At 35.9% G+C, this 23,964-nt stretch overlaps 1 protein-coding gene across 1 annotated transcript; it reads right to left on the bottom strand.

The window, feature by feature from the left end:
• Window positions 1–16,456: 16,456 nt before the first annotated feature.
• Window positions 16,457–21,040, bottom strand: LOC133793662 (putative ripening-related protein 5). Its single transcript, XM_062230963.1, has 3 exons — window positions 20,458–21,040; window positions 19,335–19,336; window positions 16,457–16,947 (listed from the first exon to the last, which is right to left on the bottom strand). Exons 1-3 carry the CDS (start codon window positions 21,012–21,014, stop codon window positions 16,457–16,459), a joined length of 1,050 nt encoding a protein of 349 aa, XP_062086947.1. The 5' UTR covers window positions 21,015–21,040.
• Window positions 21,041–23,964: the final 2,924 nt, after the last annotated feature.

The raw sequence follows: 23,964 nt of genomic DNA, 5'->3' as shown, positions 1-23,964 counted from the left end.
CTGTCAGCATAACTTTAGCAGTATCCACTACACTAGCCAGAAAACCTATGCATCCCCCCTGCAACAAGTCTCTGGCTCTCAATGCTGAAACCATGGGTACGCGGGGTCCAGACACCACACCCACAAAGACAAAAGGGTCCTCGCCCTCAGGTTCAAAAGTAACCATCTTCTTCCTGCAATCAATCATAGCCCCATATTTGACCAACCAATCCATCCCTAAGATCATATCAAAATCCTCCATATCTAACTCAATCAGATCCACTGAAAGTTCCCTATTATCAACCATCACTGGCAGTGCTCTAATCCATCTCTTAGAAACTACCAATTCCCTTGTAGGCAACAAAGTCCCAAACCCTGCAGTCCGATACTCACTAGGTCTACACAATCTATCAATCACTCTACTAGAAACAAAGGAATGTGTAGCACCAGAATTAATCAATGCTGTAAAAGGAAAGCCAGCACTAGAAAGCTGACCTGACACTACCGAGGGACTAGCCTCGGCCTCTGGCTGAGTCAAGGTGAATACTCGAGCTGGAGTCAAGCTATCCACCTTTCCCGCTTCACCTTTCTTCACCATTGGGCAGTCTTTCCTGAGATGCCCTATTGCTCCATACACGAAACATGCCTTAGCCTGACACTCGCCCAGATGGCGTCTTCTACACCTCGGGCACTCCGGATAGGTCCGCCATGCCTCACCACCACCCTGACGGCCACCCTGACCACCCCGACCCCTTCTATCAGGTCCAACATCGGTCGAAGTGTTAGGAGTCTTTCTCTTGAAGTCACTGGGGCCTCCGCCCCTACCTGTCCCTGAAAAAGGAGGCACTGCTCTGTGGCCCTCACACCTCACTGCGCTCTCCCTCCATATCTTGTTCTCTGCTTCTTCAGCGGTAAGAGCCTTCTCAACGGCCTGGGCATAAGTTGTTCCTCCAGGTACCGTTTTGATCCTGACATCCCGGGCTATCATAGCATTAAGCCCCCTGATGAATTGATCTTGCCTAACAACATCAGTAGGCACAAGATCTAGTGCAAACTTCGCAAGCCTATCAAATTTTAGGGCATACTCAGTAACAGTCATATTGCCCTGCACCAGACTCACAAACTCATTGACCTTTGCTGCTCTGACAACAACATTGTAGTACTTCTGATTGAACAAATCTTTGAAACCTTCCCAACTCAAAGTAGTAACATCCCTGGTCTGCGATGCCACTTCCCACCAGATACAGGCATCCTCTCTCAACATATAAGTGGCACAGGCCACTCTATCATGCCCCTCTATCCTCATAAAATCCAGAATTATTGTAATCATCGTTAGCCATTGCTCGGCTTTCAAGGAATCTGGTCCACCCTTAAAGATTGGGGGTTGCTGCTTCCTGAACCACTCATACAACGGCTCCCACCTGTTACCAACCTCCTCTGACTGGATAACTGGTACCACTGCAGGTGGTACAATAGGGGCAGCACTCCCTGATGGAGCCTGCTGTCGCAGGATACGAATCTGCTCATCCTGACTCTGTAATCGAGCCTGCATGTCAGCCATCAACTGCTGCCAGTTCTCGGGGACTGGCGGAGGATTCTGGCCCTGATCATCACTACCGGTCCCGGATCTAGTGTCGGCTAGTCGTGTAGATTTTCTTGGACGCATAGCTATCCAAGTCAATCTGTAAATAACGACTCGGCAGTCAGACCATGATAACAGGGTATAAACTTCTCCAAGATCCACCAATGGAACATAACCAATCATAAACATTCAACATATAAGCATCCATCCACATGCACTGGCTGCTAATAAGCATGCCCCCAATCTCATTACACAATAGCTATAAAACAGACATCCATCCATGCACAATATTCAATTAATCATCCAAATATTCATTTACATGCACGACGATGCTGATAAACATGCCCCAATATTTTCACACAACAGTCAAGGGCCAGACCCTATCAGTATCTCATGCTTCCTAATAATCCAGTAAATAACAACATTCATAGCTCATCTCAAGCACATAAGCACATAAACACATATACACATTACCGAACCCTGATTTGAGCTTGTCTCAAGCAGCGAATGTACATGTCCAGCCTGTCTTCAGGAACCCTTAAACCTAGGACGCTCTGATACCAAGTTGTAACGCCCTGGATAGCCAAGACCGTTACACTGTGTGCTTATAAAAGTGCAAGACTTGCTAATCAAGTCATTATTTTAAAAACGTGTCATTAAACATGTAAGAGCTAGGGTTAAAAAGGTTTTGGTCTCAAAAGACTCGTTTTACATAATTAAACTGTTACATACACGGGATCCCAAAAGAAACAGAGTTAAAAGTAAGTTTACAGATTCCCAAAGGTACACGAGTAATCATTAGCCACACTAAGGAAAAATAGATAGTCTTTGGGTCTCGCGTCCCTGCCTAAACCTCAACCGTGGCGGCTGAGCAACTGGCTATGTTCATTCCACTCGCTGAGCTCTCCAATCAAGGCTGATCCAACTTGCCCTTGCCTTTACCTGCACCACGTAGCACTCGTGAGCCAAGGCCCAGCAAGAAAACATCATATACAACACAATCAATGATAACAGACAGTTAATTCATTACGCATGTACTCCCATCAAATAATCCACAATAAACATTCAACACATATATTTAGATTCAAGATACAATCAATCACATATTTCACTCATATCACATAATATTTAGGGCCGACGACTTAGGCCGCACCCTCTGTTTAACCCACTGACTCCGGCCTGCTTAAACCGAGCTCAGTGCATAATAAGCTGTCCTCGGCTACCAGTGGCCGAGCCACGCCCTGTGCGCTAGTGTAACCCTTGGCACCCTTAGGCCGTTGGTTCACTAAATAGCTTGCATGACATAATACCATCATTTCAAGCAATAACAATAGGGAACCCTTAGTCCCGTCACATATATTCAACCAGGTGCAGTTTTCTTACCTTTAGTCTTTACGGTTATTGATTATGAGCAACACTCCTCAAGCACGATCTGTTCCCGAGCCTAAGCTTTAATCACCTAGTCACAACCAAAGTATAGGGTTCCATTAATATTCAAGTATAGGTTTCCGGTTACAAAACTAACTCCCGGGAATCCGAATTCCACCAAGCACGGTGGTGAAACCAATCCCGAGCATACTAGACCACATTCACATGCCTAAAATCCTCAAAAGTTCATGTGCATAACTAAGGGCTGCTACCCTTGAAGCTTAGCCGCGGCCCTAGCCTCAAAACAGAACCAAGGCCATCCTGGAAAAAGACACGCGCCGCGGCCCTTGCTTTGGGCGCTGCGGCGCCCACCCTTGGCCGAGCCTCCTTGGCTTTTCTTCATCCTAGGGCCGCAGCGCTCTAGAACAGAGTCGCGACCCTTCCATTCGAACCCATTATTCCCACCATTTTAAGGCTCAAAACCTCAACCAAAACCACCCCTAAACTCCCTAATTCAACACCCAACATTTCCACAACTTATTACACAACTTATGCTACACATTTCAACAGAAATTCAGCCTAAAGAAACCATAGAAATCTCACTTTCAATCCTTGAAACTCTAAGAACTTAAACACCCAATTTAACCAGTCAAAAACTTAAACTTAAACCATTAATTCATGGAGTAAAGCTTACCTCCTCTGCTGAACCACTTCACCAAGCCAAAACCAAGCTGAATTCCCAAGTTTTCCTCCTCAATTCTGCCTTTAAACATAAAACCACAGCTTCCTCAATAACCCAGCAAGCAAACCCAAAAGTTCTAACCACAGAAAAAGGAAAATCATGCTTACCTTAGCCTTGATTTAGTTCTTGATTATTTCTTGAGCTAAGCCTCAAAGTCCAGCTTAATTTCTCAGCTCAAAGATCCCAAATTTTTCTCTGTTTCCTTTGGATTTTCCCTTAGCTTCTTCCCTTTGTTTTCCTTGAGAGTGAAAGTAGAGAGTAGATGTAATGCCCTGGATAGCCAAGATCGTTACACTGAGTGTTTATAAAGTGCTGGACTTGCTAATCAAGTCATTTAATTAAAAACGTGCTACTGAAACTATGAAGGAACTAGGGTTAAAATGTTTTGGTCTCAAAAGTCACATTTTCATTAAGAAATGTTTCCTGTTTACACGGGATCCCAAAAATATTAAGTTTAAAGACTGTTTACAAAAGATGCAAGGTTTGAATACAATATCCAGCCATATTATGGCAAAACAGACTGTTAGGCAGTCTCTGTCCTGATCCACTCCTCGATCATGGCGATCGAACAGCTGGCTATGTACATTCAACCCCGCAGCTCTCCATCTCAGGATTGGTCCAGCTTGCCTTTGCCTTTACCTACACCACGTAGCACCCGTGAGCCAAGGCCCAGCAAGAAAACACAACAACAGAGCATAAGCAATCAACAGACAAATCAATATCCTATATTGCATCACATATTCTCAACCATATAAGCATTCAACATAATCAGGTATTCCACATACTAAACATATCAACTCATATCATATATCAGTTTACAAATGATAACTAGGGCTAGCGCCCTCAGGCCGCTCCCTCTGTTATCCCACTCACTCCGGCCCGCTTAAACCGAGCTCAGTGAATATTAAGCTGTCCTCGGCTACCAGTGGCCAAGCCGCGCCCTGTGCGCAAATATTGTGTACGGCACCCTTAGGCCGCTATCATATGTCCCATGGCATAATACCATCATTGACATAATACAAATATCGGGAGCACTTAGTCCCATCACAAACATATAACTGGGTGCAGTTTTCTTACCTTTCGATTCGCTAGCTTTGATCACTTGACTCCTTGGGCACGATCCCTCTCGAGCCCGAGTGCTCTCCTAAACACAACCATAGGCCAAAGTCATCATCAAACCTCAAGTCCAAAACCTAGCCTCAGGACCAATCCCGAGCCCCTGGGAGGTCCTTGTTCCACCAAACAAGGTGGTGGAATCAAACCCCAAACCCTTGGTGAAAAACCCTTGCAAACAACCCTAAAATCCCCTTCTGAAAAATAGGGCAGCGCTACAACGCTCTTAGGAGGGCGCTACAGCGCTACAAACAAAAGCAAAATCCCCTTGGAAGCTTGGCCTAGCGCTACAGCGCCCAAAGGCTAGCGCTGTAGTGCTAGTCACAGACAGCCAACACTTCAGTTTTCCCTCCTGCGATTTCCTCGAACCAAACTCAACCAAAACTTCTCCAAACCTTCACCAAACTCAAAAACAACCTTATTAACACACTACACTCATCCCAAGCACCCCAAATACCCAAAACTCAAGCACATGCATCCCTAATCCCAAAATTCACCATAGCTGACTCTAAGCTCAGAAACTCAGCAGAAACCAGTCAAAACATCAGAGTTAGAAGCTTAGAATTCATACCTTTAATGGGATTTCGATTTCAATACAACCTCTACACCTCCTTAGCTTGCTCTTCCTCACCTTTGGCCTGAATTCCCTAAATTTCCCATCAAACTCAGCTTATACACCATAGTTCAAAAACCAAAACCAGAAACTGAAGAAACTACAAAGCCTTACCTCAAATGTTAGGGTGTTCTTGCTAAACCTTTGCCAATTCTCCAAGCCTAGCTTAGGATTCTTGATGCTCAGCCTAACTTAGCTCCTCCCTGAGCTTTGCTCCAAAAATACTCAAGAAACTGATGAAGAAAGCATAAACCGACCTTAGGAAACTCTCTGTTTTCTCCCTTTCTCTTTTTCTTCCTTTTCCTTCTTTTCTTTTCAGACTTCTATTACTTTCTACAATTCCCACTAACTATAAAGCCTTAACTTATCTATCTCTGAGATGCCAATTGACCAAAATGCCCTCCCTTTTATTTCCAACCCTTTAATCCACTTAAGGGCATTCTAGTCATTTTACCCAATTCCCGCTAACTCCTCGAGTGTCTCTAATATTTTCCCGCTTACCTCCCAATACCTAATTAATCACCAATAATATTCCTCAATGTCAGAATAGACTCCAATATACTCACTAAATTCCCATTTATACCCCCAGGCTCACCCCGAGCCGGGTGTAAATCCCCGCCATGACTTTTTCGCTACTTTGCTCACTAGGATCGTCTCGAGTCACAGATCACAGATCTATCCACATAATAATGTGGTCTCAACAATTATCACATATATCAATACAGTTATGCCCATACTGGCCAAAATTACAATTATGCCCTTCTAACCTAATCAGGGCCTACATGCATACTAATACACATAGTCATGCATCTCAAATATTCAAATAGTCATATAACATGCTTTAAATCATAATCATGCATTTACTCATTAAAGTCACACTTAATTCCCATTATGCCCTCCAGGCACACTAATCAAGGTCCTTAAACCTTATTAGCGAATTTGGGTCGTAACAGTAGAGCTGAGAAAGAGTGTTTAGGTCGGTTTATCTTTTCCTTCTAAGGGTTTCCTTATGTTTATCTTATCCGCTAAGTTACTTCCCAAGGCTCGGGGTGCCGGAACCGTCCCCGAGGGCAAAATGGTAAAATCCCCCAGTGTTCCCACCTAGACTTCCTAACCTCAAATATATCTCCATATATTTATTTTCATAACCCGATAGTCCAAATCACTACCCGATACCTAAAGTACCCCTGGCTTGTCCAAAGTCATATTTTAAGTCCCGTTGTGACTTTTCCCGCTATCTGATCCTAGGATCGTCTCAAGTCGTGCTCTGCAGACCTGCCCACATAATAATGTGGTTCTTACATATATCACATATTTATTTTATATTACCATAAAAACATTACTAAACATATAATTACACATTTAAATCACATTTAATTCAGTAATGCCCTCCTGGCACACTAATCAAGGCCCTTAAGCCTCATTAGCGAATTTGGGTCGTTATAGATGGTTTGTGAATTTGAGATAGAGAAAATAGTGATGATTTGTTGTAGTTTAGAATATTTGATGAGTAGTAGTAGTGGCTAGAGTAATGATGGGTTAAGATATTATAGTTGATGTTGTTGAGTGAACAAGTGAAGAAATTTGGATTTGGATGAGTAATGTTTATGTTTTAGAGAGTATAGTATAGTAGAAAGTAGTAGAGTTTTATTGTTGGTTTGTTTTTTTAGTTACACTATTTGGTACCTATGATGTGTATTTATAGTGGCTAGTCCACTTTACATTTGTGGCTATAATTATTTGTTCTAGATTTTTTTAGTGTATTTGATTTACAAATATAACCTTTAGACTAATCTACACAATAAAGAGTCTAGACTATTTAAGCATATAGCTTCTAAGAAGTTCTAAACTATAGAGTATTCTAGAAAATATCTTTTTGACGTTCTTCTATTCTACAAATATCTAAAATATTCTAGAGTATTGAAGAAATGTGTAGCAACTTCTAATATTAATTCATAATTAGTTTGCTCACTTTCTTTCTTTTGTATGATTATTGTTGTGTGATCTACATCTATTCTATTCTTACTGTTCTAATTAGTATGATCAATGAAGATATGAGGATTTTCTTTTTCTCCGTTGTGGTAGTCTTAAAAGAACACTAAATAGCTAATTGAATTAATAAAATTAATCGGTCTTATATGTTGGAATATTTTATAATGATATATATTAAAAATTAATTTGTTATAACTATTGATTTTTTATTCATTTAATATATTAAAATTAATGGTCAACATTTATCTGTTAAACCCAATTTGAATTTACTAACTAAATAGAGGAAATATCTCAACCCCTGTAACTGTGGCAAAGACTTTGATGGTAGGTCTCACTTTATAAATATAGAGTACCGGTCCCCAAGCTCACTGCTCATTCTGACTTTCAGTAACTCCATCTAAAGAGTTAGTGAGAGCTTGGAAGCCTGAATACTCGTTCTAATTATTTTAGTTTTCTTTTGTAGATCTAAAGCTAGATTGAGGTTATCAATTGCAATGGCTGGAGGTATATAATATTCGATCCTCTCTTCGTATATGTTCAATCTATATATATCAATTCCGCTTACATGTATAGAATTGTTCATATGCATACATTTCATTTTAATCTAACATTTGGTATCAGTCGCCATACTTATCTCTGTCTTGGTAATTTTATTTGCATATATATATATATATATATATATATATTTATTTGATTTATATATGCCTTTATATTTTTATTCATATTCACACACATATATATATCTATATATAATTTTTGGATATGTATTGACCGTATATCTCAAAATTTTCTTTGTAATTTGATTGTGTTCATATTGCTTTTGTGTTTAAGTATATGTTATATCTAACATATTTTTGGCAATATAAACAAAATAATCTGGTCAAATATACACATATATAATCATTTGTGTACATACTCGAAAGTTTTTAATGCCTTAATATTTTGTTTTTTTTATTCAACACCGGTTTTTCAATCTCAACATCATTAGAAATCCTTAAGATTATATTTTTCAAATAATTTTATGCATTAAAAACGAGTTTTCCAACTCATTGTGTTGCTAAATTTTTGAAGAATCCGGTTATGGCCAAAAATAATTTTGATATTAAAGTTCGATTTTTTGTTGTTGTTTAATCAATCTAAATACATGAATATATTTATCTATTCATTTTCATGAATTCTGGGCTTTGAAACTGGTGTTTTGGTCGTCAAAATGCAATTTTCCGACCGAATTTTGAACCGGGTCTGTTAGACCCACACACAGAAAACGAGTCATTTTCGACCCGCCTGGAGGAAGAACACTGGGGAAACGTCGTTTCCCCCTTGCTACAGAAAAATGACCCGTCGTTTGACAGGTCATACGACAATTCTATGTCGTTTTCCCCGTGGCAGATTTAAAAAAAATTAAGAAAAATTGAAGAAAATTCCAAAAAATTACATTTTATTTATTTATTTTGGGATTTTATTATTTTCTTGATTTTAATGCTTATTTAGACAATAAATTTCATTTTAATATTTGCCAATTTAATTAAAACATATAATTTTGGTAAATTATATATTTGGAAATTAATTAAAATGTGCAATTACTTGATTTTGGTGTATTTATTGCATGGTATATTTCTTTTATTCATGCAATATTAAATAATTGTGTTATTTTAAGAATGTAATTATTTTTTGTTTTACAATTAAGTTTGTGCAATTATTTTATTAATTCACCAAATCAATAAATGATTTTATTGTCTTATTTAGCATGAATATTTCTGCCAAGCATATATATGGAATTATTGTATTTATTTTCATACATATAGTAAATTATGCTAAATTTATGATTATTTTGTTATTATTCATGCAAATTTATTTCAAGTATAATTATCTGTAATTTTATATGTATGACTTTATAATTTTAAATACGTTGTATATTCCATAATTGTGCTAGATATATTTAGATTATATTCAAACATTAAGATAGGTTGAATAATATTTAGCACATTAATATTCATAAAACATTTAGGGTGAATAAAATTATGAATAATTCATAAACAATTTTGTGGTTGACATAAGAACGCATGAAACTGAGACAAATGCTCAATCTAGAACGATTTTTAATGATCTTCGGACGACCACACTAGGAGCACTACTCTCTGTGATTGCCTATTATGTTATAATGAAATTGTTCTTAGATCTTCCTAGAGCCTAAAACATAATGTCTAGTGAACCATATAATTTTACATAATTAGGGAGTAGCCACAGCATCTTTAATTATATATTAATTTGAAAGGATCACATAATGGACATAAATTGTGATTAATTAAATGGATATAATAATTTTACCCCACAAGGATTTTATTATATTTATATAATTAATTAGGATAATATATTAAATTCATTTTCTTAATTTACCCACAGGAGTTATTAAAATTAATTTAATAGTTTTATCATAAATTTTAATTTAGATAAAAGTATCAAACCTTACTTTATCCCAAATAATTCGTTTGAATAATCTATCATCATGTACATCTAATTTTATTAAATTAAAAATTTAGCCCACAGGCAATTTTTGTTTAATAAAATTTCATTCTTCAGCATGTTATACATTGGTAAAAACATGACTTCAGCATTAAGCCTCAATCTTCAAAATCTAAGTTTGTAATCCTATTCATGCAGCTTCTTCATAATCCTCTAGTTTCGCTGAAATCCTTATCGAAATTCCTGAGCTTAGGGGTGATAATTTCAAAATCTAGAAAGAACGAGTTCTTCTTCATTTAGGCTGCGCCGACATGGACTACGCAATAAGAAAGGACGGACCTGCTGCAATCACTACGACTAGCACTGCTGCTGAGATCGCGCTATATGAAAAATGGGAGCGATCCAATCGCCTCAGCATCATGTTCATTATGTCCAAGATCCCTCTGGGAATGCGTGGATCGGTGGAGCAACCAGAGAAAGTCAAAGACTTGATCAAACTGATCGATGAGCAGTTCGACACTTCGGACAAACCACTTTACAACAGCCTCATCCACAAAACTCACTGGTATCAAAGGAGTTAGAGAACATATTTCAAAGATGAGGGACATTTCTGCTCAACTGAAGAAGGTCGATGTAGTCATTCCTGAAACCTTCCTGGTCCATTACATCCTTAACAATCTTCCACCTCAATACGGGCCTTTCAAAATTTCCTACAACACACATAAGGACAAATGGAGTATCAATGAACTGATAACCATGTGTGCTCAAGAAGAAGCAAGGCTCCTGCAGGAACAAGGTGAAAGTCTCACATGGCCACCCAAGGGAAGAAACGCAAACCATCCAAGAAGGACAAAGGGAAAAATAAAGTGCCTCCCCAAGGCGAAATAAAGAAGGATTCCATCAAGTGTTTCTTCTGCAAAAAGAAGGGACATACGAAAAAGGAAAGCACCAAGTTCAAGAAATGGATGGATGACAAAGGTAATCCAATTTCCTTCATATGTTATGAATCTAATATGGCTAATGCTAATATTAACACATGGTGGATTGATTCTGGATCAAAAATTCACATTTCAAATTCCTTGCAAGGTTTACAAAACCTAAGGAACCCAATGGGATGTGAGCAAAGCATCTTATCCGAAAACAAGATGGGCTCACATGGGGAGGCTATTGGAACGTGCCATTTAGTTTTAAGTAGCGGTTTTGTTTTAAAGTTAGAAAAGGCATTTTATGTACCAAGTTTCTCTAGAAACTTGATTTCCATTTCAAGACTTGTACCTTTTGGTTTTTCCTTTACATTTTCAAACAAATCTTTTAATTTATATAATAAATCTGAATGTGTTGGAAATGGTATATTTTTTATGGTCTTTACTGCCTTAATTTACAAAACAATACCGCTTATAATACTGTGCATGTTCATGCTGGCAATAAAAGATGTGTTATGAATGAGAATTCCTCTATATTATGACACCGGAGATTGGGACATATCTCCATTGATATAATTAGAAGGTTAGTAAAAGATGGGGTACTCAATACCTTAGATTTTACTGATTTTGATACTCGTGTGGATTGCATTAAGGGAAAGCATACCTCCAAGTCTAAGAAAAATGGTGTCCATAGGAGTTCCGACCTATTAGAAATCATACATACTGATATATGTAGTCCAGACATGGACTCATATGGTCAGAAATACTTCATCTCTTTCATAGATGATTACTCACGCTACATGTATATCTACTTACTTCATAACAAAAGCAAAGTGTTAGATGTCTTTAAGATATTTAAAGCTGAAGTAGAGAAATAATGCAACAAGAAAATTAAGATAGTGAGATCAGATAGAGGTGGAGAATATTATGGCAGATACACTGAAGATGGACAAGCACCTGGCCCTTTTGCAAAGTTTCTTCAAGAAAATGGGATTGTTGCCCAATATACCATGCCCGATACACCCGAGCAAAATGGTGTTGCAGAAAGGAGAAACCGAACATTGATGGGCATGGTGCGGAGTATGCTTAGCAACAACCCTAAACTTCCTAAATCCTTGTGGAATGAAGCTCTAAAGACATCCGTGTACATATTAAATCGAGTTCCAACCAAGGCAGTCTCAAAAACTCCTTTTGAATTATGGAAAGGTTGGAAACCGAGTTTACAACATGTACGCATTTGGGGATGCCCATCTGAAGTTAGGGTATACAATCCACAAGAAAAGAAACTAGACCCAAGGACCATCAGTGGATACTTTATTGGATACGCTGAAAGGTCAAAAGGTTACAAGTTTTATTGTCCATCTCATAGCACTAGGATTGTGGAATCAAGGAATCTAAAATTTCTTGAAAATGCCTTGATTAATGGGAGTGATCAATCCAAGAACTTAGGTTCTGAGAAAGATCTTTTAGAACCCTCCACCTCAAGAGCAAGATTGATTGTGGTTCATAACACCCCTGAAGTCAAAATGGATGTTGAACCACCACAGCCAATTGTTGAAGATCCACAAGTCAATGTTGAAGTTCAAATGGATCAAGTTGTTCAGGAGTTGCCTATAATTTTTGAACAACAAGTTGAACCACCCGCTCCTCAGGAGCTTGCTGGTGTAGCCTTAAGAAGATCCACTAGGACGACAAAATCGGCGATACCTAGTGACTACATTGTGTATTTGCAATAATCTGACTACAATATTGGTGCCGAAAATGATCCAGAAATGTTTTCACAAGCTATGAATAGCAAAGAATCGGAACTGTGGTACAATGCCATGAACGAAGAAATGAATTCTATGAAGAGCAACTGAGTCTGGGATCTTGTTGAGTTGCCTAATGGGGCGAGTGCTATTGGGTGTAAATGGGTCTTCAAAACAAAGAAAGACTCATTAGGCAACATTGAGAGACACAAAGAAAGACTCATTAGCTAGTTAGATAGTAGTATTATAGTAATAGTAGTATTATCTTTATGACTGTGGATTTTTGGTTCAGACCGAGATTTATTTGGACACTCATAGTAATACTTGTAGATTTTCTAAGTTTAACCTATAGTTTAAGAATATTAATTTTAACCTAAGGTTTGATTAATATGACTGATATTGAAGGTAATATTTATTATAATATAAGGTTTAGATAAGACCCAATAAGATAATAGCACATGTCATGTGTATATATAATAATGATTAAGTATTTTTGGGGAATAAATCTATTAAGGTTAAAATTTGAATACCCTAGGGTCAGTCAGCAGCTTTGAAAACGTTAGAAGGCTTAGTCAAGGCTGTTTACTCAATTTAAATTAAGCTAAAAATGTGTAATTTCATGTTTAAATATTCAGCATATGCCGATATATCGCAGCTATAGGGGGCGATATATCGCAGCACGAAGATACGAAAAACACGAAACGTTGCACGATTGCCTCGGGCATACTGGCCCAGGCAATATATCGCCTACAGGGGGCGATATATCGCCTCTCTCAACATATTTTGAAAGTTTTCAAAAACGTTCTCCATTCAAACCTTCAACCTCTTGATAAGTCCAACATCTTTTTGAACGAGTCTTCAGCCTCTACTGAACGATAATTCAAATGTTTTTCACTTAAAAAGCCATTATTTTTATTCAAGTTAAATGAAGATCTCTTCATTCCTAAACTCTATAAATAGGACCTAGTACCCAGCCATTTATTCATCTATTACTCTAAGTTCAGAGGCTGCAAGTTGCTAGGTGAGTGTGAGAGTGTAAACACTTAGGTTGGGAATTATAAGCTTGATCATTATAAGCTTATCAAACACTTGGGGAAGTAAGGTTTATTCACATTTCGGTTCAAGGTTTAGATTGGTCATATAAGTCTTCAAGGTATCCCAAACTCTAGTCCATTTCTGTATTATTTTCTTTAAAGTTCTCATAGTCTTCTACTCATATTCTAACCTTATTCCTATTCTTGGTTAGGAAATCTAGGTTCTTGAGCACAAGGTTTTTGGTAAGTATATTTTGATAGTATAGTTCCCTCATCACTTTCATCCATTTTTCTTCAATATACTCACCCTATTATAAATGGTTTTTAGGAGTGTTCCAAGGTCCCAAATCAGTTCTCATATCCCGGTTATTTTGGTAAGGAAAATAGGATAGGATTTATGTGTTATATGCTTTTATATGTTATCTTATGATTTTATGTCATGTAATATGTTATGTTAAGTATGATTGTAGACTTGGGCATATGACCTATATGACTAACAAGCCCCAAATAGATTATGGGCATATGACTTGCTTAGCTAGCAAGACCCCACTAATCTAATGGGCATATGACTTGCTTAGTTTATGGGACCCCAAGTAATAATGGCCATTATAGTATGTATGTGACATAAGTGTTATGGTATGTTTTTATGTTGCATTATGAATTTTTATGTATATGGCTATATGTTAGATTTTCCTTGCTGGGCATTAGGCTCATTCCTTTTATGTTTATATGTGCAGGAAAATAGCTGTAGTGGCGGGAAAGGTTCTTGGATGCTTGGGAATGTGTATTGAGGCGGAATGGATTCAAGGAGTCGAAAGTTTCGGTTTCGAGGATGAAGTCTTTACTTATGGTTTTATGTGTATTTTTCCGCACTTCTTTATGTAATCTCTTTTTAATTACCATTTTGTTATGTTTTGTTTTCAAAACAATGGGATCCCATATCCTACTTGAGATTTTATGTAAGTTTAAAATTTCCTTTTTACAAGTTTTAATAAAGTTATGATCTTTTCACTTGTAAGTATTATTAAGGATTAGTGTCAATGTTTAGTTTCCGTTAATGGTCCAAAGACTAGAGTAGTTGGGTCATTACAAAAGAATGATTTTGAAAAGGAAGAAATGAAGAACATCCCATATGCTTCTGCTGTTGGAAGCTTGATGTATGCTCAGGTGTGTACACGACCCGACATTGCCTTTGCTGTCGGAATGCTAGGAAGATTTCAGAGTAACCCTGGATTAGACCACTGGAAAGCTGCAAAGAAAGTTATGAGGTGTCTTCAGGGTACTAAGGATTACAAACTCATGTTCAGACGAACCGACAACCTAGAAGTAGTTGGCTACTCAGATTCAGACTTTGCTGGTTGTACCGATTCACGTAAATCAACCTCTGGTTACGTGTTTATGTTTGCCGGTGGAGCTATATCATGGAGGAGTAACAAACAGACCTTGACTACTACTTCTACTATGGAAGCCGAGTTCGTTTCATGTTTTGAGGCTACATCGCATGGTGTATGGCTAAAGAGTTTCATTTCAGGCCTTAGAGTTGTAGATTCTATATTTAGGCCATTGAGAATGTTCTGCAACAATTCAGCTGCTGTATTCATGGCTAAGAACAACAAGAGTGGTAGTCGAAGCAAGCACATCGACATCAAGTACTTAGCCGTGAGAACGTGTTAAAGAAAATAAAGTGGTCATTTAACACATTAGCACTGAATTGATGATTGCTGATCTTATGACGAAAGGCTTGCCACCTCATAAATTCAAGGATCATGTAGTGAATATGGGACTTGGTTCCCTTATGTAAATTTATTGTACAAACTGGAGTTATTATCAATGAAACTCTTATTTTGATGTTTTCTCATATTTATGCGCATCTTAATTTTATTTGAGAAAATTTTATCTTCATAGAACCTGAATAAACATAAGGTTTATTCGTTTAAGTACATAGCCACATAAAGTACACCGTTATGTAATAAATACATTGTAATACATGGAAGATAATACTCATCGTTAAAGGAGGACCTATCGCCATGATTCATGTTTTTATTATCTAACAGGGATAATATTTGGGATTAAGTTATACATTAATTAAATGTTAACCAAGTGGGAGAATGTTGGAATATTTTATAATGATATATATTAAAAATTAATTTGTTATAACTAATTGATTTTTTATTCATTTAATATATTAAAATTAATGGTCAACATTTATCTGTTAAACCCAATTTGAATTTCCTAACTAAATAGAGGAAATATCTCAACTAAGTTGAGAGAATATCTTAACCTCTGTAACTGTGGCAGAGACTTTGATGGTAGGTCTCACTCTATAAATATAGAGTACCGGTCCCCAAGTTCACTGCTCATTCTGACTTTCAGTAACTCCATCTAAAGAGTTAGTGAGAGCTTGTAAACCCGAGTACTCGTTCTAATTATTTACTCTAATATAATATTCGATCCTCTCTTCGTACATGTTCAATCTATATATATATATATCAATTCCGCATATATGTATAGAATTATTCATATGCCTATATTTCATTTTAATGTACATTATATACATATGTAGCATGTTCAAACATAATGTAAAAATTAGGGGCAACTCGTTAAAATTTCGAAGGCAAATAATAAGGAATGACTGACTGCGTGCATGTTAACATTTCTATATAACAATTTACTCTAAATACCCAACCATCAAAAACTTCAGATGAGTTAAAAAAAAAAGGAAAAGAAGATTTATTAATAATTATATTAGAAATACACCTGAGGGTACAAAATCAAAAGCTACAATATTCTTGGATATGAGACATGACCAATCAAATAATAATTTGCACAATTATTCAACCCTTCAGCTTTCCCATTATGCATATATGATAACAATTATTTGCATACATAGAGAAGAAAATCAAGCTTTAGACCAGAGGATATCAAGTTCACCCCAATCATGTTTGGGGACTCCTAAGGCCTTCCAAACAGCTTTAGAGGCATCCACAATGTTATTAGGACATGGGGGCTGAAAATCATGATCGGCATCGCACCCTCTTCTTGAATCACATTCATCCACAACCATTGCCTTCACACTCCGCCCATTCCCATGTATGGTTATGTTCTGTAGACACCTCTGCCTGCTGTTGAACCATCCTGTGGATAAGGCCACCACCGGAATGTTGTCTGAGTGGAACTTGTTGTCACAAGCCGAGGGTCCGCCGCCATCTCCACCCTTTTTGAAGCTGTTGATTGTCAAAACTGCCTTGGTGTGGCTAGACACTGGAGGTGAGCACTTGTAAGTGGTATAAAACTTGCCTTTTTTGCAGCATTCTGAGTGATTTTCAGGGTTGCATTGTCCTGGAGGAGGCTTTTTTCCTCTTATTTTGCCACTGGGATTGCAGCTTTTAGCTTCATTAATGGTCAATAAGTTGGTTGTAATAAGGACTAGGAGAAAACAGAGAGCTGATGAAGAAGTATAGCTCATCATCTTTTTCTTGTACAAATTGATTTAGTGTTTGGCTATACATATATAGGTTAACTTATATATATATACACGTGGCATAGCTTTACTCTGTTTGACTTTCCTTGGTTATTTTTTTCTTAGAAGTAACGTTGGTGATAGCCTGAGCATTGTACACTTTTAAATAATAATAATGGTAGGGGCACATAATAAGTACAAAGTACTTTATATAGGTAAATCACAAGAAAGGAAAATGGTAAATGAAAATTTTGATTATATCACCATCTAATCCTATTTTTGTATCTTTATGATAATTTCTCTAGCTATTGGATGACTTGGCTGAATCCAAAACACATTTCAGAATCTTAAGAGGGCCAATCATTAACATGGGTGAGTTGGGAAAAAACTTTGTTTATTATATCTTAAAATTTTAAAAATAAATTAAATTGGGTACTAGGTGGACATTTGATCTGCAAAATTCGCGAACCCCCACTACTTGCAACTCAAAAACCCTATTTTTAGTTTTAAATATTTGGTGCCACGAGTTTGGGTTTAGATCCGAAAACGAATAGAATTAAAAAAAATCCTAATTCATTTATTTTGATTTTGTCACTCATGATTCATCTTCTAAAAAAAACGCAAAGCCCCGACCCTTTCTCTCTCTATCTTTGATCTGTAGCCGCCTGACCTTTCTCTTCTGAGACCCACTAGCGGCCACAACACCGCCCTCCGCCCAAGCCCAGCCCTCCTTGCTCTCCCTCGGCGTCAGCCCTTCGCAGCAGCACCACACGGCCTGTAGGTCCACCGCAGCCCTCTGATGTAGCCCTCCGTCCACAGCAGCCCTCGACCTCTCTCCCTAATGGCTCCGATCGATTAGTGTTATTATAGGTTAGATAAAAGATATCTCTTCTATATAATAAGTGTGTAGATAACAAAAATTCTTGGTTTTAACGATTTTTATTTTTTTAATGTTAACTTTAACAGAATATTATTATATTTAACAGAATATTCTTATAACGGTAGTTTGTAAATACTTAAACTCAAATACAATAAAATAAAATAAATAATTAAAAAACTAAAAAAATATATTTTTTAGATATATATAATGATAATTGTTTAAAAATAATAATTAATTAAGCAAATTAAAATATAATATTTTTTAGATATTTTACAATGATAATTATTTAAAAATAATAAAATCATATGTTTTATAACTTAAATAAAATTTAATTAAACTTAAACTCACTTATTAGAATAGTATCATATTAAACATATAATATAATCTACTGTCAAATAGCAACAAAATATTTTTTTAAAAAAACTAGTAAGAAACTTAAATTTAAAATCTACTTATAATATTTAATATTACATTAAACATATAATATATAATCTCTTGTTGTCACTCTCAAATTCAAAAACTAGAACAAACATAACCTTAAACAAAAATAAATAAATTATTTAATTAAAATATAATATTTATTTGAAATTCATATGACATTGATATAAATTTAATAAAAATAATTAATAAATTCTATAAATAAAATTAAGTAAACGTGCAATGCAACAAGTTATATCTAGTATATATATAATATGTGTGTGCTTCCTCAAAATTTGTAGCTATGGCTCTTTTCACTCTCTATTTCATCCACGAATTGCCCTTCTATGGCAATATGTTGTTCACTGGTGCCAAGTGGAATATTGGGCTCTCCTTCTTTGTTGCTCCACACTTTTGAATCTCTTCACCATCTCTATGGGACTCCTTATTTTGTTCCAAATATTTAATATAAGTAAATGTGACTAAAATACTATAAATGAATCATAAGGAAAATTAGTACTACTTAATGATGAAAAGCATATGAATTTTTGTATATAGATCCTCGTGGAACAAAATACCCAAAAAATGGTATTTTTGAAAATTTTGTACCAAATCCATTTTTGGCACCCAGCCCAACTCGAAGCCCGACCCACCCGACCAAACACGAAATGAAAACCCAAATTTGAACAAAAATCTGAAAAATTCAGACCGGATTCTCTAGCTATTGGATAACATGGTTGAATCCAAAACATAAATCAGAATAGGGCCAATCATTAACATGCATGAGCTGGGAAAAAGATTTATTTTTTACGGTGTTGATTGGTAACAGTTAAAAAAAATAATTTTTTATTTAATTAATTAAAATTTTGAAAATTAAACATGTTTGGTAACTCTATTTTTATTTATTATTTTTTTAAATTTAATTAAAATTTATTAAATTTTGAAAATAGAATTTTTTTTACTTTCATAATTATTTTAAATAGTTTTCAATTTTTTTTTTCTTCTCTTCTTCGAATCAACACCTTATATTGTTAAATAAAAAATAAAAATAAAAGTTATCAAACGCATTTATTATTTTTTGTTTTTAAAAACAAAAAATAAAAATAATTACTAAACATATTTTTTTTTAAAAAAATAAAGAAACAAAAATAAAATTATATTTCTACTTTTGTGTTTAAAAAATTCAAAAACAAAAATTTTACCAAACACGCTCATATATGTTAAAATTTTACAAATAAATTACACCATTTAAAGGTGTACTATTCTCTAGCTTGTAAGTTTATTTTAGTTAATTTAAAAAACACCGTCTCCCCTAATGTGATGTTTAGCCTACAAACTAAGCTCCACCAGCTAGGCTGAAAAAGAACAATTAATTTCACATTGATCTTATAATAGAATATTCAATTTTGCATATACTCAATGAGCCAAAACCATAATAATTTAGAATTCCACTGTGCATATTCTGCTTTAACAAAGTAAACTAAGTCGTCCTTAACGATTAATTTTCTGAATTATGCAAAAATGCTCTATGAAAAAAATAAAATATCTATTAGTGGCTCGAAGAATGATAATATTTTCATTTTAACAAAACAAATTACCAGTGTAAATTTGACCGTTGCGACCGGAACACGTTACACATGCCAATAATGTATAAGATAGATTTTCAGTCACGTCAATTATAGACTATGTTCTAAATTATTATAGTAATTTATAGTTACGTAACAGTTCATTTAAGATCAATCATATTGACCCTTAAAATACCTTTAATTGTATTATATATATATATATATATATATTTAAAAAAAACAACATATGCAGACAATATTTTAGTCTCCGAAAATCAATTTCACACAAGTACACCGCCCTCTAATCTTTCGATGTGTCATTCTACTCTTATAACCTCTTAGACTAACAATTGAAAGTAGATCAAAAAGAAAGTGATAAAGTGAAGAAAGAAGGCCAAACTTTTCTGTTTGAATAGATAACAGGGAAGATATGCAATTACATTAATTCAATTCAAATATAAAAAAGGAACGCTAAACAAACAATACACACAGCCTCAAAAATAGACTAGAAGATAAGCTACTACAGTTCAGCACAATGATAAAATATTATATATAACAAAGGAAATCAAGCTTGAGACCAGTAAATGTCAAGTTCACCCCAATCGCCTTCTGGAACTCGTAAGGCCTTCCAAACAGCTTTAGAGGCATCGACAATGTTATTAGGACATGGGGGCTGAAAATCATGATCAGAATCACATCCTGCTGTTGAGTCACACTCATCCACAACCATTGCATTCACACTCCTCCCATTACCATATATGGTTATGTTCTGTAAACACCTCTGCATGTTATTGAACCATCCCGTGGATAAGGCCACCACTGGAGTGCTGTCTGAGTGGAACTTGTTGTCGCATTCCGAGGGAGCGCCGCCATCTCCACCTTTCTCGAAGCTGTTTAGTGTCAAGACTGCCTTGGTGTGGCCAGAGACTCTTGGTGAGCACTTGTAAGTGGTGTAAGATTTGCCTTGTTTGCAACAATCAGAGTCATTTTCCGGGTTGCATTGTCCTGGAGGAGGAGTTTTTCCTTTTATTTTGCCACTAGGATTGCAAGTTTTGGCCTCAATGGTCAACCACTGTGTGACCACAAGAAGGAAAACGAGGAAAAGGCTCTTAGAGCAAAATTGGTTCTTCATCATTTTCTATTCCTTTTTCCTCTCTTTCTTTCTTTTGCGTTGGGTTGGATTGGTGAAAGTTGATTTAGAGAATGATTATATATAGAGATGAAGTACTACTCGAAGTATAATTGTCATTTCTTTATTTCACTACATGACATGTTGAGAGTCTTTCTACCAAATAAGTGCCGTTGGTGATAAAATGAGTGTACCAACTATGGATAGAAACAGGAACACAAAAGCACAAAGTTGAATAATTAAAAAAAAAAGAGGAATAAATTATTAGTGTTCATTATATCACCAAGTTTGAGTCTATTTTTTGTATTTTAGTGATGATTTCCCTATCTGAGTTGCTATTTTACTTAGCTTTAGCTTTGATCAAATTAATAAAGAATTTTCAATTGGAAGGTCTATAGAGATATAGAGAGATTTTAAAGATTTTTTCTTCATAGAGTACTCTGTCGCTTTTTAATAAATTACTTCAACAGTACTACATCTGTCAACTATTCTCATTATGGATCAATAAAACAACGAAGAGCGTATCTTTATGTTAATGGTTGAAAAATAGCTCTTTTGGGTAGAATAGTATTATGTGTTATATATATATATATATATATGTTAATATAGATGAGTTAATCTATTAAGATACTATTGAGTCATTGACAGAGATTGCGTCCATTTTTAGGAAAATAGAGAGGGACTGTTATTTTGTCACTGCATGCATCAATTAATATTTAATTAAGTTATTAAAAATCATAATAAAGTATACATATTGCATTAAATGTTGGATTATCATAGAGTAGAATATTTAAATCAAAAAGACAAAAGACAATGGTTAGAATGGTCATAGTTCTACATCCTTTTTCATTGGGAAATTTGATTTTTAATGCAATAAGTCAAACTCCATTTGAAAAATACATTATCCCTATAAGTCTCTCGTTTTGGTCTACTAATGCCGTTATTACCCAAAATACCCCTGGCATAATTTTCCCTCGCTTTTTCTCATAATCTTCACTCTCTATCTCTTATTTCCCTCTCTATCTCTCAAACTCTCGTACACACAAATAAAGTCAGTCACTATTAATTTGCATTTCGGATCTAGAGGCAAGTTGTGAGTACTTTCAAGTCAAGAAACTTCATTTTGGATTTCAGATCTAAGGGAAAAAATCGTATGGGTAAGTATATATTTGTTATATGTAGTGAGGAAACTTGTCTGGTTACATTACTTGTCTTATTTCGAACAGATCTATGTATGCCTTCATGTTTTATTGCAATTTTTCACGGAATGAATTTTGGATACTTCGTGCGTTTTTTTCTGGATTTTTTTCCTGCCTCGATGAGTTTCGATGAACTCGATAGGTCTCGATGTGTTGCATGCATGCTGGCTCGATGGACCTCGACGTGCCTCGATAGTGTTAGGATGTTAGTACCTCGATGGTACTCAATTGTACTCGATAAAACTCGATACGTATAGTATAAGAGTTTAATTGGAATTAATAACTTGATGGTACTCGATTGTACTCAATAAAACTCGATACGTGTAGTATAAGAGTTTAATTGGAATTAATAACTCGATGGTACTCGATTATACTCGATAAAACTCGATACGTGTAGTATAAGAGTTTAATTGGAATTAATAACTCAATGGTACTCGATTGTACTCGATAAAACTCGATAGGTGTATAAAAGTTTAATTGGATTTAATAACTCGATTGTAATCGATTGTACTCGATAAAACTCGATAGGTGTATAAGAGTTTAATTGGATTGTTTGCCTCGATTTTACTCGATAAAACTCGATAGGTGTATAAGAGTTTAATTTGATTGCTTGCCTCGATAGTCATCGACTGTACTCGATATGTGTGACCTCGATAGGACTTGACAAATATCGATAGAAATCGATATTTTCTGTTTTATGTTGTAGTTTAACTTTTTGACCTTTTTTGTTTTTTTTTTTTTTTGCAGATTCGACTGTTTCCGTATTTGTTGCATTCAATGGTGTTTGGGAACTCGAAAATAGGGATTGGATTTTCAGAGATGCTGAAAATCAAGTTCTGCCCGTGGAGAAGGGTGTGACATATGAGCAACTGCTTGATATTCTGTACGATGAGCTTGAAGTGGATAAATGTGTCCATGACTTGAAAATTGAGGTCCCGTACACATGCCTATCACAATCCGTCAAACCTACCATTATAAAAAATGGTAGGCATGTGCGTGCATTCATTGGGTTAGCATCAAAATCTATAGAGAAGCTCATTCCTCTATGTGTCACATTGATTAAGAAGGGAGGTGTAAGAAATGCATCGACTTCTGCCAGCGTTAATAAAGAAGTTCGATTTGAAGAGAACATTTCTCTTCCATGTCATGGTTTCAAAGGAACTCAAGGTGATTTGGAACATGTGTTCCCGAGACAAATCCAGATGTCATAGTCCATGATGATATCCCGGTTAGAGATCCTTCATATGTGCATGACACGGCGAAGTACGATCCTTATGGATACGAACCTTATGTCAATGACGATCCTGTTGCTGATGCAACAGATCTTGGTGGGCCAGATGTTAGGGCAAATTTTCCAACAGAGAGTTCAGATGTTATAGTAGATGAAGAGCGCATAATAGAAGACCGGCAAACACCTGGGACCAACAGTAGTCGTCTAGGTCCAAGTAGAACCGATGATAGTTTTAGATGGAGTTCTCCAATGGACTTAGGTGAAGATCGTAGAACATGGAGTGCTCCCATGTTCACCAAAGAGGATATAGAGGCCTCACATCAACATCATTCCTCAACCACCAAAACTTGAGGAGAATTGCACCTTGGGAAGTTCTTTTAGAACAAGCTTGAATTGAAAACCAAAGCATCCATATTTGCGATGAAGAATAATTTTGAGTTTATGGTGAAGAAATATGGGACTGATGTGTGGTACATTACCTGCAAGGATCCTGATTGTGGTTGGAGATTGAGGGGTAAGAAAAAAA

This window comes from Humulus lupulus, chromosome 8 (assembly GCF_963169125.1).
Source record: "Humulus lupulus chromosome 8, drHumLupu1.1, whole genome shotgun sequence".
In the NCBI taxonomy this organism is placed as follows: Eukaryota; Viridiplantae; Streptophyta; class Magnoliopsida; order Rosales; family Cannabaceae; genus Humulus; species Humulus lupulus.
Note: the sequence above shows the minus strand (reverse complement) of the source record. Positions and strands in the feature narration are given on the sequence as shown.

What these genes read in the sequence shown, in the direction of transcription:
- LOC133793662 (XM_062230963.1), bottom strand. Translation starts at nt 21,014, where the DNA reads ATGATGAAGAACCAATTTTGCTCTAAGAGCCTTTTCCTCGTTTTCCTT.